At 46.3% G+C, this 13,329-nt stretch overlaps 2 protein-coding genes and 2 long non-coding RNA genes across 54 annotated transcripts in view; 2 read left to right on the top strand and 2 right to left on the bottom strand.

Annotated features, from left to right (window-relative positions):
- The window catches only part of LOC127010329 (2',3'-cyclic-nucleotide 3'-phosphodiesterase-like), a 25,544-nt gene extending 22,872 nt beyond the window's left edge, over positions 1–2,672 (bottom strand). Inside the window, exon 1 of one of the 2 annotated variants that reach the window (XM_050884223.1) lies at positions 2,582–2,672. The gene's annotated coding sequence lies outside the window, so the exon portion shown is untranslated. Of the gene's footprint in view, positions 1–2,389; positions 2,501–2,581 lie in introns of those variants that run through there. The other variant, XM_050884220.1, reaches the window with a different exon arrangement.
- LOC127010331 (uncharacterized) overlaps positions 1–7,389 on the top strand; it is an 18,728-nt gene extending 11,339 nt beyond the window's left edge. For 10 of the 50 annotated variants that reach the window (XR_007763070.1, XR_007763083.1, XR_007763061.1 and 7 more), the window contains one exon: positions 4,599–7,389. This is a non-coding gene — a long non-coding RNA (uncharacterized LOC127010331). The remainder of the gene's footprint in view (positions 1–4,598) is intronic. The other 40 variants (XR_007763099.1, XR_007763105.1, XR_007763095.1 and 37 more) reach the window with 40 other exon arrangements.
- A 1,515-nt stretch (positions 7,390–8,904) lies between these two features.
- Positions 8,905–13,329, top strand: part of LOC127010334 (glucose dehydrogenase [FAD, quinone]-like) — an 18,887-nt gene continuing 14,462 nt past the window's right edge. The window contains exons 1-3 of the mRNA XM_050884265.1: positions 8,905–11,327; positions 12,185–12,374; positions 12,791–12,925. Coding sequence (XP_050740222.1) covers positions 11,046–11,327; positions 12,185–12,374; positions 12,791–12,925 — 607 coding nt within the window. The 5' untranslated portion in view covers positions 8,905–11,045. The remainder of the gene's footprint in view (positions 11,328–12,184; positions 12,375–12,790; positions 12,926–13,329) is intronic.
- Positions 12,239–13,329, bottom strand: part of LOC127010337 (uncharacterized) — a 63,011-nt gene continuing 61,920 nt past the window's right edge. Inside the window, exon 3 of the long non-coding RNA XR_007763107.1 lies at positions 12,239–12,365. This is a non-coding gene — a long non-coding RNA (uncharacterized LOC127010337). The remainder of the gene's footprint in view (positions 12,366–13,329) is intronic.

Raw genomic sequence — 13,329 nt, forward strand, 5'->3', positions numbered from 1 at the left:
AGGTCAATTTCGGGAGGAGAGGTGTCCTGATACCCTCCTCTTGAAAGAGTTCTCACTTACTAACTTCTAGTAATTAACCATCTAACGACGTAGCTAACCACTTAACTATTAGTGTTTGACTATTCATTAAACTATTTCACGACCCGAGAGAGTAACTACTATACTTGTCGCACGCGGAATGGTGGAATGGGGGCCCCTCACCCTACCCTCAGAATGTGTGTGTGTGTGTGTGTGTGTGTGTGTGTGTGTGTGTGTGCCCTGGGATGAAGTCGTTTTGCCTACTACGGATAATACCCATTCCCACTACTACTGTGATTCCCTTGCCTTTCTTTATTATTGTGGTTTCCTTGCTTTTCTCTCTCTCTCTCTCTCTCTCTCTCTCTCTCTCTCTCTCTCTCTCTCTCTCTCTCTCTCTCTCTCTCTCTCTCTCTCTCTCTCTCTCTCTCTCTCTCTCTCTCTCTCTCTCTCTCTCTCTCTCTCTTGCATGAGAGCAAATGGATTAAGAACTGCATGAGAATGGTTGGTGACAGTGGTATGCGAGTCAGGTGGGTGAGCAGAGGAAGGGAGGCGTTTCTTTGAATGGAAAATGACTGACAGCAACAGTGAGGATCTAGAATGGGATGCGAGAAAGTGGAAGAGAGAGATAGACAGTGCAGTGAAAGGTGACGGTCTGAGGAGGTGGAAGCATGCGATGGAGCGAAAGACTACTTTGGAGTGGTACAGGGAAAAGGAAGCCCCGCAGTGTGTCAGCTGGTATGATGGAAGCCTGGGTGGTGATTTTCTCTTCCAAGCTCGAGCGCAGTGTATGAATGTGAATGCAAGAAACTACAGGTGGTCTGAGTCCCGCAGCAAAGTGTGTCAGATGTGTGACAGGGGTGTGGATGAAACTGTCGTGCATGTGGTACTGGTGTGTGAGAGGTACCGGAGAGAAAGGACGGAGATGATGAGGGTGGCACTGAGTGAGATGGGCTGGGATGTGAATGGGAGGATTGCAGGAACAGAGAGGGAATGGATGCTGCTGCTGCTGGGACTGAGTGATGAAGCAAATGATAGAATTATAGAAGCCATGAAGAGTTTTCTGGAAAAGATGTGGTGTGCAAGAAATAGGGAATTGGAAGATTTGTAATGGATACTGCTTGTGTTGTTTTATTTTTACAGGTTGTGTCGATACGAAGGCCTGACTCTCCAACGGGTCACCTGTACAGCAAGAGCAAGAGCAAGAGCTCTCTCTCTCTCTCTCTCTCCAGGCCCGTAATTTTGGCTAGAGGGCATCATAGGCTCATGAAATGGGGGAGGGTGGCGAGCAAAGCGAGCTTGCACAGGTAGCAGATTTTTTTTTTTTAAATAAGCACCTCTATGGACATTTTGAGACGGACATTGAAAACATTGGGGTGCTATAGCCCCCCTAGCCCCCCTAGAAATTACGGCCTTGCGTTGTAAATCTTATTAAATACTCAGCTGTATTAAGAAAAATAAGAAAAAAACAAGAGTTCAAGAACCTTAATTTAATGTATAAGACTAATTTCGTTTTTATGTAAGTTGCGACCCATGCAGTGAATAGCCTTCCACGGTGCAAGGTACTCGTGTGCGACTTGTACTCTTGTAGAACTGTAGCGAACCGTGGGGACATGTGGCGTAGTGGTGCAAGACTCTATAAGCTGTGATACGTACGTCACGAGTGTGTGGAGGCGTCCAGTAGTAACGTAACAGGCTACGGGCCAGCGCCACAGCGAGCGTCGAGCGAGCGGCACGCATTGGGGTCCACGCACGGAGTGGCCAAAAGTTTACGAAGTGACTGTATTATAGTGAGGCATTGGGGGACGAACGAGTGCCAGGCCAGCGAGGCGGCGGCCAGTGTGGATATGCAGCCCGGTGCGAGAGGGTGAGCACTGGAGGCTGGCGCGGAGGATTACACTGCATCATCATATACGTGTGTGTGGTGACCCTATAGATTTTCAACGGGAATTTTGAACGGGAGAAAAAGGTCACAGATGCTTGAATGAACACAAGAAAAGAATAGAAAATAAGTATGAATCGAGCGAGAAAATGAAGAGATAAATTATGGAAAATATAGTGCCATAGTACAATATAGTGAAAGAAGTATTGCAAAGTGTGTGATTAAGCAGAAGAGATCAAACGGAGGAGGACCTACGAAGCGATACAAAGCGACATAGGTCAAAAGAAGTAAAAAAAGAAATGATGAAGACAATTGAGTGGCAGAAACGTATGAAGGGTAAAACAGGAGACAAGTGTAACAGGTCAAACGGAGGGAGAGGAGGAGGTGGCCAAGGGAAGGGAGGAGGGAGGTGCTGTCACGTGGGGGAAAATATCATTATCTTATCTTATCACACAATTAAATCTATTAGTCCAGGGAAACAAAATATATCACCCAAAAGCTATTAACTGGCACTATTTTCCTCTCATGCCTGTGACGGTGTAATGAGTGCCAGAAACGTATGAAAGGTAAAATAGGAGAACGTTGAAAGGAAGGAAAGGGAGGAGTCAGCCAAGGGAGAGCCATTATCTTAACCTAAATATAACTGTCAGTTCTTCATTAATTAGAAAAACCTCCATATCTTACCCCCAAAAGCTACTTGTGATAGGAAAATAACGTTGTGTGTTGCTGTGCTTTCTTCTTGTGCTTGCAACAGTGATACTAATTAAGGATTGATTGATTAAAGAAGAGTAAATTAAGAGAAGAGTAACCTAACCTAACCTAACTTAACCTAATGAAAGAAGGGGAGCAAGGAAAGGGAGTAAGAAAGAGGAGGAAAGAGAAGGAAAAGAAAGGAAAAGGAGAGCAATTAGGGAAGTATAGAGATATGTTAATAAGGGTCATTTAACAAAGAAGTATATCAGATAAAAGATGTACTAGTAATTTGTGGTGTATTTCAACATTCCAGCATGAATGAACAACCATATAACCCTCTTTTACATTATCAATCATCTGGTTTTGAAATGGATAACCCAGTCAGTCAGTCAATCCAGTTAACATATGACTGGATATAGTGATTTCTTTTGAATATACAGGAATATATTGTGATTTCTTTTGAATATACAGGGATATATAGTGATTTCTTTTGAATATACAGGGATATATAGTGATTTCTTTTAGATATACAGGAATACAGTGATTTATTTAATTTATGAGGTATACGTGACAGCATATCCAGGAGTCAATGCTTGATTAGAGATGAATATAAGTGAACAAAACCCTTAATTCTTCTTCTTTCTTTTGACATATGTAGGCCTATATGGTTTTGTAGGTCCTCATCCTCTTGGTCCTCTCTTATTCCTATTCACATACTTTTCTTTTCAATGGGATTACACAACGTTCCAGCATATTCAAGGGTCAAAGCTTAAGAGATGAACAAAACCCTTCTTCTTTTTTTGACCTGTATGGTTTTGTAGGTCTTAATTCTTCCTCTTGCTCCTCTCTTCTGCCTATTCACACACTATTTTCAAGGGAATTACACTATATTCCCTCACTATAATGCAGTCAGGAGGATCGTGGCCTTATTTTATTAGTCTCCCCAAACTAAAGAAGCAAACACCTGCGGGTTCTGCGTATGGGGAACTACGTTAAATATATCATGATTGCCATTCGTGTTTTCTCCATATATATTCCCTTCTGACATGACTATTCTCACTGGTCTCTACTGCGTGCAAGGATGCTAGAGTGTATAAGCTTCTCTAGACCCCTTGAATGTGTGGGATAGGTAGGGAAGGGTGTCAGGTAAGCAGCGGCCGGGTACCAGACATAATTATTCCTCCTTGGACGTGTTCCCCCTTGACAAAGTCCCCCATGAACACATATTCCCTTCTGGACATTTCCCCATCCGGACATTTTCCACTCATTTATCTATTTAATAAGAACGAACTAATAAATAAATGAACAGTAAAACAGACGATTAAGGATAAGGAACACATGATAGAAGAGAAATGAGGGATCGAAGTAAGGAAAGAGGGAAACGGAGTAAGTTTTTGGACGCCCTGTGCGCGTTCCCGAGGCCCCGCGACTTTCCATCCCAAAGACGATATACGCGGCGAGCATTGCGATATCTTTTATTAATTTCATAATCCAGTCTGGTAGTTTTAAGAAGCGAGTTCTTGCATCCGCCGCCCTCCTCGACTCGGAGGGGATCGAGAGTAAGGAGCGCCAGCGAGCCCAAGGTCTCCCTGGCGAGAGGGGCGGTACTGGAGGGCTCCCCGAGGGGCGCCTTGGTGTGCCCCGGGGCGTCCGCGGAGGTGCCGGAGATCGGGTAGGTGGGGCTCGTTAGCCGTGGTAGGCAGTCCACCTAGGAGAGCAAACTCCGAACAACAAACCCGGGCAGATGGGGCTCGTTAGCCGTGGTAGGCAGTCCATCTAGGAGAGCAAACTCCGAACATCAAACCCGGCAGGTGGAAGTCGTTAGCGCGAGCAGTTCACCTAGGAGAGCAAACTCCGATGAAAAATCCGGGCAGGTGGAGCTCGTTAGCGAGAGCAGTTCACCTAGGAGAGCAAACTCCGATGAAAAATCCGGGCAGGTGGAGCTCGTTAGCGTGAGCAGTTCACCTAGGAGAAGGACAACTCTGATTACAAACCCGGGCAGGTGGAGCTCGTCAGCCGTGGTAGGCAATTCATCTAGGAGAGGGACAACTCCGAACAACAAACACGGGCAGATGGAGGTCGTTAGCCATGGTAGGCAATTCATCTAGGAGAGGGACAACTCCGAACAACAAACACGGACAGATGGAGGTCGTTAGCCATGGTAGGTAATTCATCTAGGAGAGGGACAACTCCGAACAACAAACACGGACAGATGGAGGTCGTTAGCCATGGTAGGCAATTCATCTAGGAGAGGGACAACTCCGAACAACAAACACGGACAGATGGAGGTCGTCAGCCATGGTAGGCAATTCATCTAGGAGAGGGACAACTCCGAACAACAAACACGGGCAGATGGAGGTCGTCAGCCATGGTAGGCAATTCATCTAGGAGAGGGACAACTCCGAACAACAAACACGGACAGATGGAGGTCGTTAGCCATGGTAGGCAATTCATCTAGGAGAGGGACAACTCCGAACAACAAACACGGGCAGATGAAGGTCGTCAGCCATGGTAGGCAATTCATCTAGGAGAGGGACAACTCCGAACAACAAACACGGGCAGATGGAGGTCGTCAGCCATGGTAGGCAATTCATCTAGGAGAGGGACAACTCCGAACAACAAACACGGACAGATGGAGGTCGTCAGCCATGGTAGGCAATTCATCTAGGAGAGGGACAACTCCGAACAACAAACACGGGCAGATGGAGGTCGTTAGCCATGGTAGGCAATTCATCTAGGAGAGGGACAACTCCGAACAACAAACACGGGCAGATGGAGGTCGTTAGCCATGGTAGGCAATTCATCTAGGAGAGGGACAACTCCGAACAACAAACACGGGCAGATGGAGGTCGTCAGCCATGGTAGGCAATTCATCTAGGAGAGGGACAACTCCGAACAACAAACACGGGCAGATGGAGGTCGTTAGCCATGGTAGGCAATTCATCTAGGAGAGGGACAACTCCGAACAACAAACACGGGCAGATGGAGGTCGTTAGCCATGGTAGGCAATTCATCTAGGAGAGGGACAACTCCGAACAACAAACACGGACAGATGGAGGTCGTTAGCCATGGTAGGCAATTCATCTAGGAGAGGGACAACTCCGAACAACAAACACGGACAGATGGAGGTCGTCAGCCATGGTAGGCAATTCATCTAGGAGAGGGACAACTCCGAACAACAAACACGGACAGATGGAGGTCGTCAGCCATGGTAGGCAATTCATCTAGGAGAGGGACAACTCCGAACAACAAACACGGACAGATGGAGGTCGTTAGCCATGGTAGGCAATTCATCTAGGAGAGGGACAACTCCGAACAACAAACACGGGCAGATGGAGGTCGTCAGCCATGGTAGGCAATTCATCTAGGAGAGGGACAACTCCGAACAACAAACACGGGCAGATGGAGGTCGTCAGCCATGGTAGGCAATTCATCTAGGAGAGGGACAACTCCGAACAACAAACACGGACAGATGGAGGTCGTTAGCCGTGGTAGGCAATTCATCTAGGAGAGGACAACTCCGAACAACAAACACGGACAGATGGAGGTCGTCAGCCATGGTAGGCAATTCATCTAGGAGAGGGACAACTCCGAACAACAAACACGGACAGATGGAGGTCGTCAGCCGTGGTAGGTAATTCATCTAGGAGAGGGACAACTCCGAACAACAAACACGGACAGATGGAGGTCGTTAGCCGTGGTAGGCAATTCATCTAGGAGAGGGACAACTCCGAACAACAAACACGGACAGATGGAGGTCGTTAGCCATGGTAGGCAATTCATCTAGGAGAGGGACAACTCCGAACAACAAACACGGACAGATGGAGGTCGTCAGCCATGGTAGGCAATTCATCTAGGAGAGGGACAACTCCGAACAACAAACACGGACAGATGGAGGTCGTTAGCCATGGTAGGCAATTCATCTAGGAGAGGGACAACTCCGAACAACAAACCCGGCAGGTGGAGGTCGTTAGCGTGAGCAATTCACCTAGGAGAGCAAACTCCGATTACAAACCCGGCAGGTGGAGGTCGTTAGCGAGAGCAGTTCACCTAGGAGAGCAAACTCCGATTACAAACCCGGCAGGTGGAGGTCGTTAGCGAGAGCAGTTCACCTAGGAGAGCAAACTCCGATTACAAACCCGGCAGGTGGAGGTCGTTAGCGCCAGCAGTTCACCTAGGAGAGCAAACTCCGATTAAAAACCCGGCAGGTGGAGGTCGTTAGCGTGAGCAGTTCACCTAGGAGAAGGACAACTCTGATCACAAACCCGGGGAGGTGGAGATCGTTAGCCGCGAGGCAGTTCACCTAGGAGAGCAAACTCCGATCACAAACCCGGGCAGGAGGGGGTCGTCAGCCGTGGTAGGCAGTCCTCCTAGGAGAAGGAAAACTCCGAATTCAAACCACACACCAAACACTAATAAAAAATCAAACAAAAAACAAATAAATAAATAAATTAATAAAATAAAATATAACAAACAAATAAAATAATTAAATAAATAAATAAATAAAGCGTAGTAAAGTTTAGTATAAATAGAATAGATTACAAACACACATCATTTACTTTTCGCCCCTAACATCAACATCAACCAAATTATGGGTGAGTCTTATGGGGACGAAGAGGCCACCGCAGAACACCACAAAACGGATGGTATAAAAACAACATCAAAAAAGGAATTAGATATATATGACACCAAAAAAATGATAATATATATAAAACAAAACAAAAAAAGTGCAGTATATAAAAACCGAACACCAAGATCGACGCATAACAACAAGAAATGATAGAAACACAAAATACTGAGGAAAGAATGATCTACTAACTATTTAACTAATCTACTAACTATTTTTTTTTTTACAGCTAAGGAGACAGTTCAAGGGCGTAAAGAAAAATATAAAAAAGCCCGCTACTTACTGCTCCTGAATAGAGGTCAAAGGAGTGTCCAAAAAGAGAGGTCAATTTCGGGAGGAGAGGTGTCCTGATACCCTCCTCTTGAAAGAGTTCTCACTTACTAACTTCTAGTAATTAATCATCTAACGACATAACTAACTACTTAACTATTACTGTTTGACTATCTATTAAACTATTTCACGACCCGAGAGAGTAACTACTATACTGTCGCACGCGGAATGGTGGAATGGGGGCCCCTCACCCTACCCTCAGAATGTGTGTGTGTGTGTGTGTGTGTGTGTGTGCCCTGGGATGAAGTCGTTTTGCTTACTACGGATAATACCCATTCCCACTACTTCTGTGATTCCCTTGCCTTTCTTTATTATTGTGGTTCCCTTGCTTTTCTCTCTCTCTCTCTCTCTCTCTCTCTCTCTCTCTCTCTCTCTCTCTCTCTCTCTCTCTCTCTCTCTCTCTCTCTCTCTCTCTCTCTCTCTCTCTCTCTCTCTCTCTCTCTCTCTCTCTCTCTCTCTCTCTCTCTCTCTCTCTCTCTCTCTTGCATGAGGATCAGAATGGATTAGAACTTTATGAGAATGGTTGGTGACAGTGGTATGTCATCAGGGTGAACGACAGGAAGGAAGGAAGGAAGGGGATGATGGATGAGAGTGCAGCAACAGTGAGGTGGAAGATGGGATAGAGAGAGAGAAGAAGAGAGAGAGAGGAGAAGATAAAAGAAGGTGGGAACGTGACTAAGGAGAGCATGCGATGGAGCGAAGAGAACTTTTAGGTGTCAGGTGGTGCAGAGGAAGCCAGTGGTGTGTGTCCAGATGGGCTGATGGAAGCCCTGGTGGTGATTTTCTTCAAGAAGCTCGAGGTGGTATGAAATGTGCATGCAAGTGAGCACAGTCAGGTGGGTCCAGTGTAAGTGTGTGCAGATGTGTGTGTGGTACTGGGGTGCAACTGTCACTGCATGTGTGTTAATTATGGTGAGTACCGACGGGGAGAGATGGGATGGTGGCACTGGTGTGAGATGGGCTGGGATGAATGGGGGAGGATTAGAGGAGAGAGGGGATGGGAATGGCACTGCTGCTACTGAGTGATGGAACAAATGAAAAAATTATAGAAGGAAGAGAAAGATTGGAATTTCTGTGGAAAGAAGAAAATAGGGAATTGGAAGATTGGATGATGCCTGCTTGTGTTGTTTTATTTTTTATTGTGTCGATAGAAGGCTGACTCTCTCCTCAACAGAGTCTTCCTGTACAGCAAGAGCAAGGCTCTCTCTCTCTCTCCAGGCCCGTAATTTTGGCTAGAGGGCATCATAGGCTCATGAAATGGGGGAGGGTGGCGAGCAAAGCGAGCTTGCACAGGTAGCAGATTTTTTTTTTTAAATAAGCACCTCTATGGACATTTTGAGACGGACATTGAAAACATTGGGGTGCTATAGCCCCCCTAGCCCCCCTAGAAATTACGGCCTTGCGTTGTAAATCTTATTAAATACTCAGCTGTATTAAGAAAAATAATAAAAAAAAACGAGTTCAAGAACCTTAATTTAATGTATAAGACTAATTTCGTTTTTATGTAAGTTGCGACCCATACAGTGAATAGTCTTCCGCGGTGCAAGGTTCTCGTGTGCGACTTGTACTCTTGTAGAACTGTAGCGAACCGTGGGGACATGTGGCGTAGTGGTGCAAGACTCTATAAGCTGTGTTACGTACGTCACGAGTGTGTGGAGGCGTCCAGTAGTAACGTAACAGGCTACGGGCCAGCGCCACAGCGAGCGTCGAGCGAGCGGCACGCATTGGGATCCAAGCACGGAGTGGCCAAAAGTTTGCGTAGTGACTGTATTATAGTGAGGCGATTGGGGGACGAACGAGTGCCAGGCCAGCGAGGCGGCGGCCAGTGTGGATATGCAGCCCGGTGCGAGAGGGTGAGCACTGGAGGCTGGCGCGGAGGATTACACTGCATCATCATATACGTGTGTGTGGTGACCCTATAGATTTTCAACGGGAATTCTGAGCGGGAGAAAAAGGTCACAGATGCTTGAATGAACACAAGAAAAGAATAGAAAATAAGTATGAATCGAGCGAGAAAATGAAGAGATAAATTATGGAAAATATAGTGCCATAGTACAATATAGTGAGAGAAGTATTGCAAAGTGTGTGATTAAGCAGAAGAGATCAAACGGAGGAGGACCTACGAAGCGATACAAAGCGACACAGGTCAAAAGAAGTAAAAAAAGAAATGATGAAGACACTCGAAATGAATGTTTATATAATTTATACTTGATTAATGCGGTGACTTATTTCCCAGTACTTTAGAACTGGCCAGTGGAGTGAGAGAATGGATCGCCAGTATCTGAGGCAATAAACATAATTATATTCCACGTGAGCAAAGTGGAAATAAGTGTTCATAATAAGTCTAATCCATAGTGAATCCTATATGTGTGTAGCCTTATACAGTACAAGCAAAACTCAACCAATAAGTCAATCAACCAATCAACAATCTAGAAGTGCTTCCCCTAGAGCCTAGACTCATCGAGGGTGGACTCGCTCGCCCCGGCTTCAGTTGACTTGTGGCGTGCATTACCCATAGACTTAAACAGGAGTATCAGTCAGGCTTGTCTTTATCATCCCTTCAAACGGCATCACAGTAGCATCGAGACTCTCTGGTGGATCAAAGAAACCTGGAGTTGGATTATTGTTTAAGTGGACTCCATGAAGGGTACGATACGTTCCACTGAAGAAAGAAAATAACCTCTCATGGAAAAATTCGTACGGTATCCATTTAACACCCACCTCGCTAAAATTGGTCCTGAGAGAGTCGTATGAATCTATAAATGTACACGAAAATACAGTGCGGTTGCTATAATAGGCTAATTCTTACGTTTCCCTGTAGTGTGTCTTTCCTCGACTTTTGAAGAACACGAATCCATCAAAATCAGCTCATCTCACCCCACACTATGATGTCACCTGCCTCGAGACCCTTCAGTGCATCAAAGGGAACTTCTTGCAGGGGTGACTCTCATGTTTCCTGGTAGCGCATCAACCATCAGTCCAGCGTAACATTATGTAATCCTAGGTCCGGCACGTCAGTTCGTCTCTCCCCACGCAATGTTGCCAACCGCCTCGAGCCCCGGTGACCAACATTAGCGGTTCCTCCTATACCAAGCGGGCGGCCAGCAAGGGTTTGATAATGACCGCCGATGTGTTGTTCACCCTTCTGCGGTTGGTGCTTCTGGCGGTTTTGATGCGGTCCGGTCCCAACCCTTACAAGACCCCGACCAATTACCGCACAACTTATGACTTCGTTGTAGGTACGTTCGTGGCTCCCTGTTTGTCTCCTTCCTTGATACGTAATACATTTAATATGGTTCTTACCTCCTTATTTCCTTCCATGTTCCCTCCCTCTAACGCACAACATCGAGTCCTTTTTCCCTCTCTTCCTTCTCTCTCTTATGCCCTTCCGTTCTCTCTCTCTTCGATGACCAACTCTCTCCCTTCCCTCTCTCATGCTCTTCCGCTCTCTCTCCAAGACCCAGCATCCTCACGACCAGCCCTTTCTCCCTCTCTCATATGCCCCTCCGTCCCTCTCCAAACCCAACATCCTTAATTAACAGCAGTCCTTTCTCTCTCTTCCCTCCGTCGGCATGTGCAGTGGGCGGGGGCTGCGGGGGTGGTGTGGTGGGGGCGAGGCTGGCCGAGGCTGGCTGGCAGGTCTTGGTGATAGAGGCAGGACCGGCCCCGACCCCCGAAACCACGGTGCCTGGACTGAATGTGGCCCTGTACTTCACCGACACAAACTGGGAGTACCACATCGCCCCCCAGAGGTACTCCAACCAGTACTTCATTGGCAAGGTGAGTGATGGTGGCGGTGGGATCATGGTAACGCTGTTGGGAAGGTGTGAACAGGGTATCTATAGGAGGGATAAATAGATAGATTGAGAGAGAGGTAAGTAGAAGGAGAGAGAACAAAGATTAGAGTGAAAAAGATGTTTGAGCCGAGAGAGAGTAACGCCATAGGGGAAACTGTGGGGAAGGTGTGATTAGGGTAAAGCTATAGACAAGTGTTAAGGTAAAACTATAGGTAAAGTATAATCAGGATAGCGCTAGAAAGGAAGATATTGGAAGATTTAGCGGTTTGGGATTCTCCGCGTGAAATACTTACACAGAACACAAATCTTACTAAATTGATTAATATAACCCTCTCTTACACCAGTCATATTGTTTTGAAAAGAATTAAAGTTCGATCAGTCAGTCAGTTAGTCATTCCTTCAGTCAGCCAGTCAACCCGTCGTTCAGTTAATTAATCCTTAGTCAGTCAGTTAATTATTTTCTCAGGCAGTCATCCACACAGTCAGTTAGTCAATCAGTCAGTCAGTCAGTCACTCTCCCACTCACACAATCATAAGTCAGTCAGTCAGTCAGTCACTCTCCCACTCACTCAATCCTTTAGTCAGTCAATCAGTCAGTCAGTCACTCTCCCACTCACACAATTCTTAAGTCAGTCAATCAGTCAGTCAGTCACTCTCCCACTCACACAATCCTTTAGTCAGTCAATCAGTCAGTCAGTCACTCTCCCACTCACACAAGCCTTTAGTCAGTCAATCAGTCAGTCAGTCAATCCCCCAGTCACTCAATCCTATAGTCAGTCAGATATCCATTCCATCAGCCACTCGCTCACCCACTTCATCAATCCTTACGCCCATGGATAGGGTGGGCGGATATTGCAGGGGCGTGTCATGGGCGGCTCAGCTTCCACGGGCGGCCTGGTGTACGCGCGGGGCAACAGGCGTGATTATGACCTGTGGGCGGAGCTTGGGAACCCTGGCTGGGACTACGAGAGTGTGCTGCCTTACTTCAAGAGGAGCGAGGACTTCCAAGGCCCTCTCCCTCCTGGCGCCGGTGAGAGATAGATAGATAGATAGAGAGATAGATAGATAGATAGATAGATAGATAGATAGAGAGAGAGAGAGAGAGAGAGAGAGAGAGAGAGAGAGAGAGAGAGAGAGAGACGGCAAAAAAAGACGAAAGGAGCAAAAAAGGAGAAAATTGAACCCCACCACGAACGAGAGAGAGAGAGAGAGAGAGAGAGAGAGAGAGAGAGAGAGAGAGAGAGAGAGACAGAGTTAATACAGATGGTAAAAAATAGGTAACCAATGATAGTCTAATAATATATACATGCATGAACGCTGGATAACATATGTGACTGAGTATGTGTGTATGTATGTATGTATGTATTAATATATGTATCACCCCCCCTCCCCTCTCCTATATACCTACACACCAATGCAACCTCCCCCCTTTCCTCCCTACACCAGAGGCCTTCCACGGGCGCGGGGGTCCTCTGGGCGTAACTCGGAGCGCCAAATCGTCCCCCGTGACCCAAGCGTTCCTGGCTGCTGGGAGGGAGTTGGGCTTTTCCGAGGTGGACTCCAATTCGGGCAGCCAAGTCGGTGGGTGAGATAGATAGATAAACAGATAGACAGATAGATAGATGGAGAGATAGATATATAGATAGATAGATAGATAGATGGAGAGATAGATATATAGATAGGTGGGTAGACAGAGAGAGTGGGAGAGAGGTAGGTAGAGGGATAGAGAACAAAGATTAGAGTGAAAAAATTGTTTGAACCGTAAGAAAGAAAAAAGCTAGAAAGATAAGAGGGATAAAGGGTATGTGAAAGGCAGATAGATAGATAGATAGACAGACAGACAGATATATATATATATATATATATATATAGAGAGAGAGAGAGAGAGAGAGAGAGAGAGAGAGAGAGAGAGAGAGAGAGAGAGAGAGAGAGAGAGAGAGAGAGAGAGAGAGAGAGAGAGAGAGAGAGAGAGAGAGAGAGAGAGA

The sequence above is a fragment of the Eriocheir sinensis genome, chromosome 43, assembly GCF_024679095.1.
Source record: "Eriocheir sinensis breed Jianghai 21 chromosome 43, ASM2467909v1, whole genome shotgun sequence".
In the NCBI taxonomy this organism is placed as follows: Eukaryota; Metazoa; Arthropoda; class Malacostraca; order Decapoda; family Varunidae; genus Eriocheir; species Eriocheir sinensis.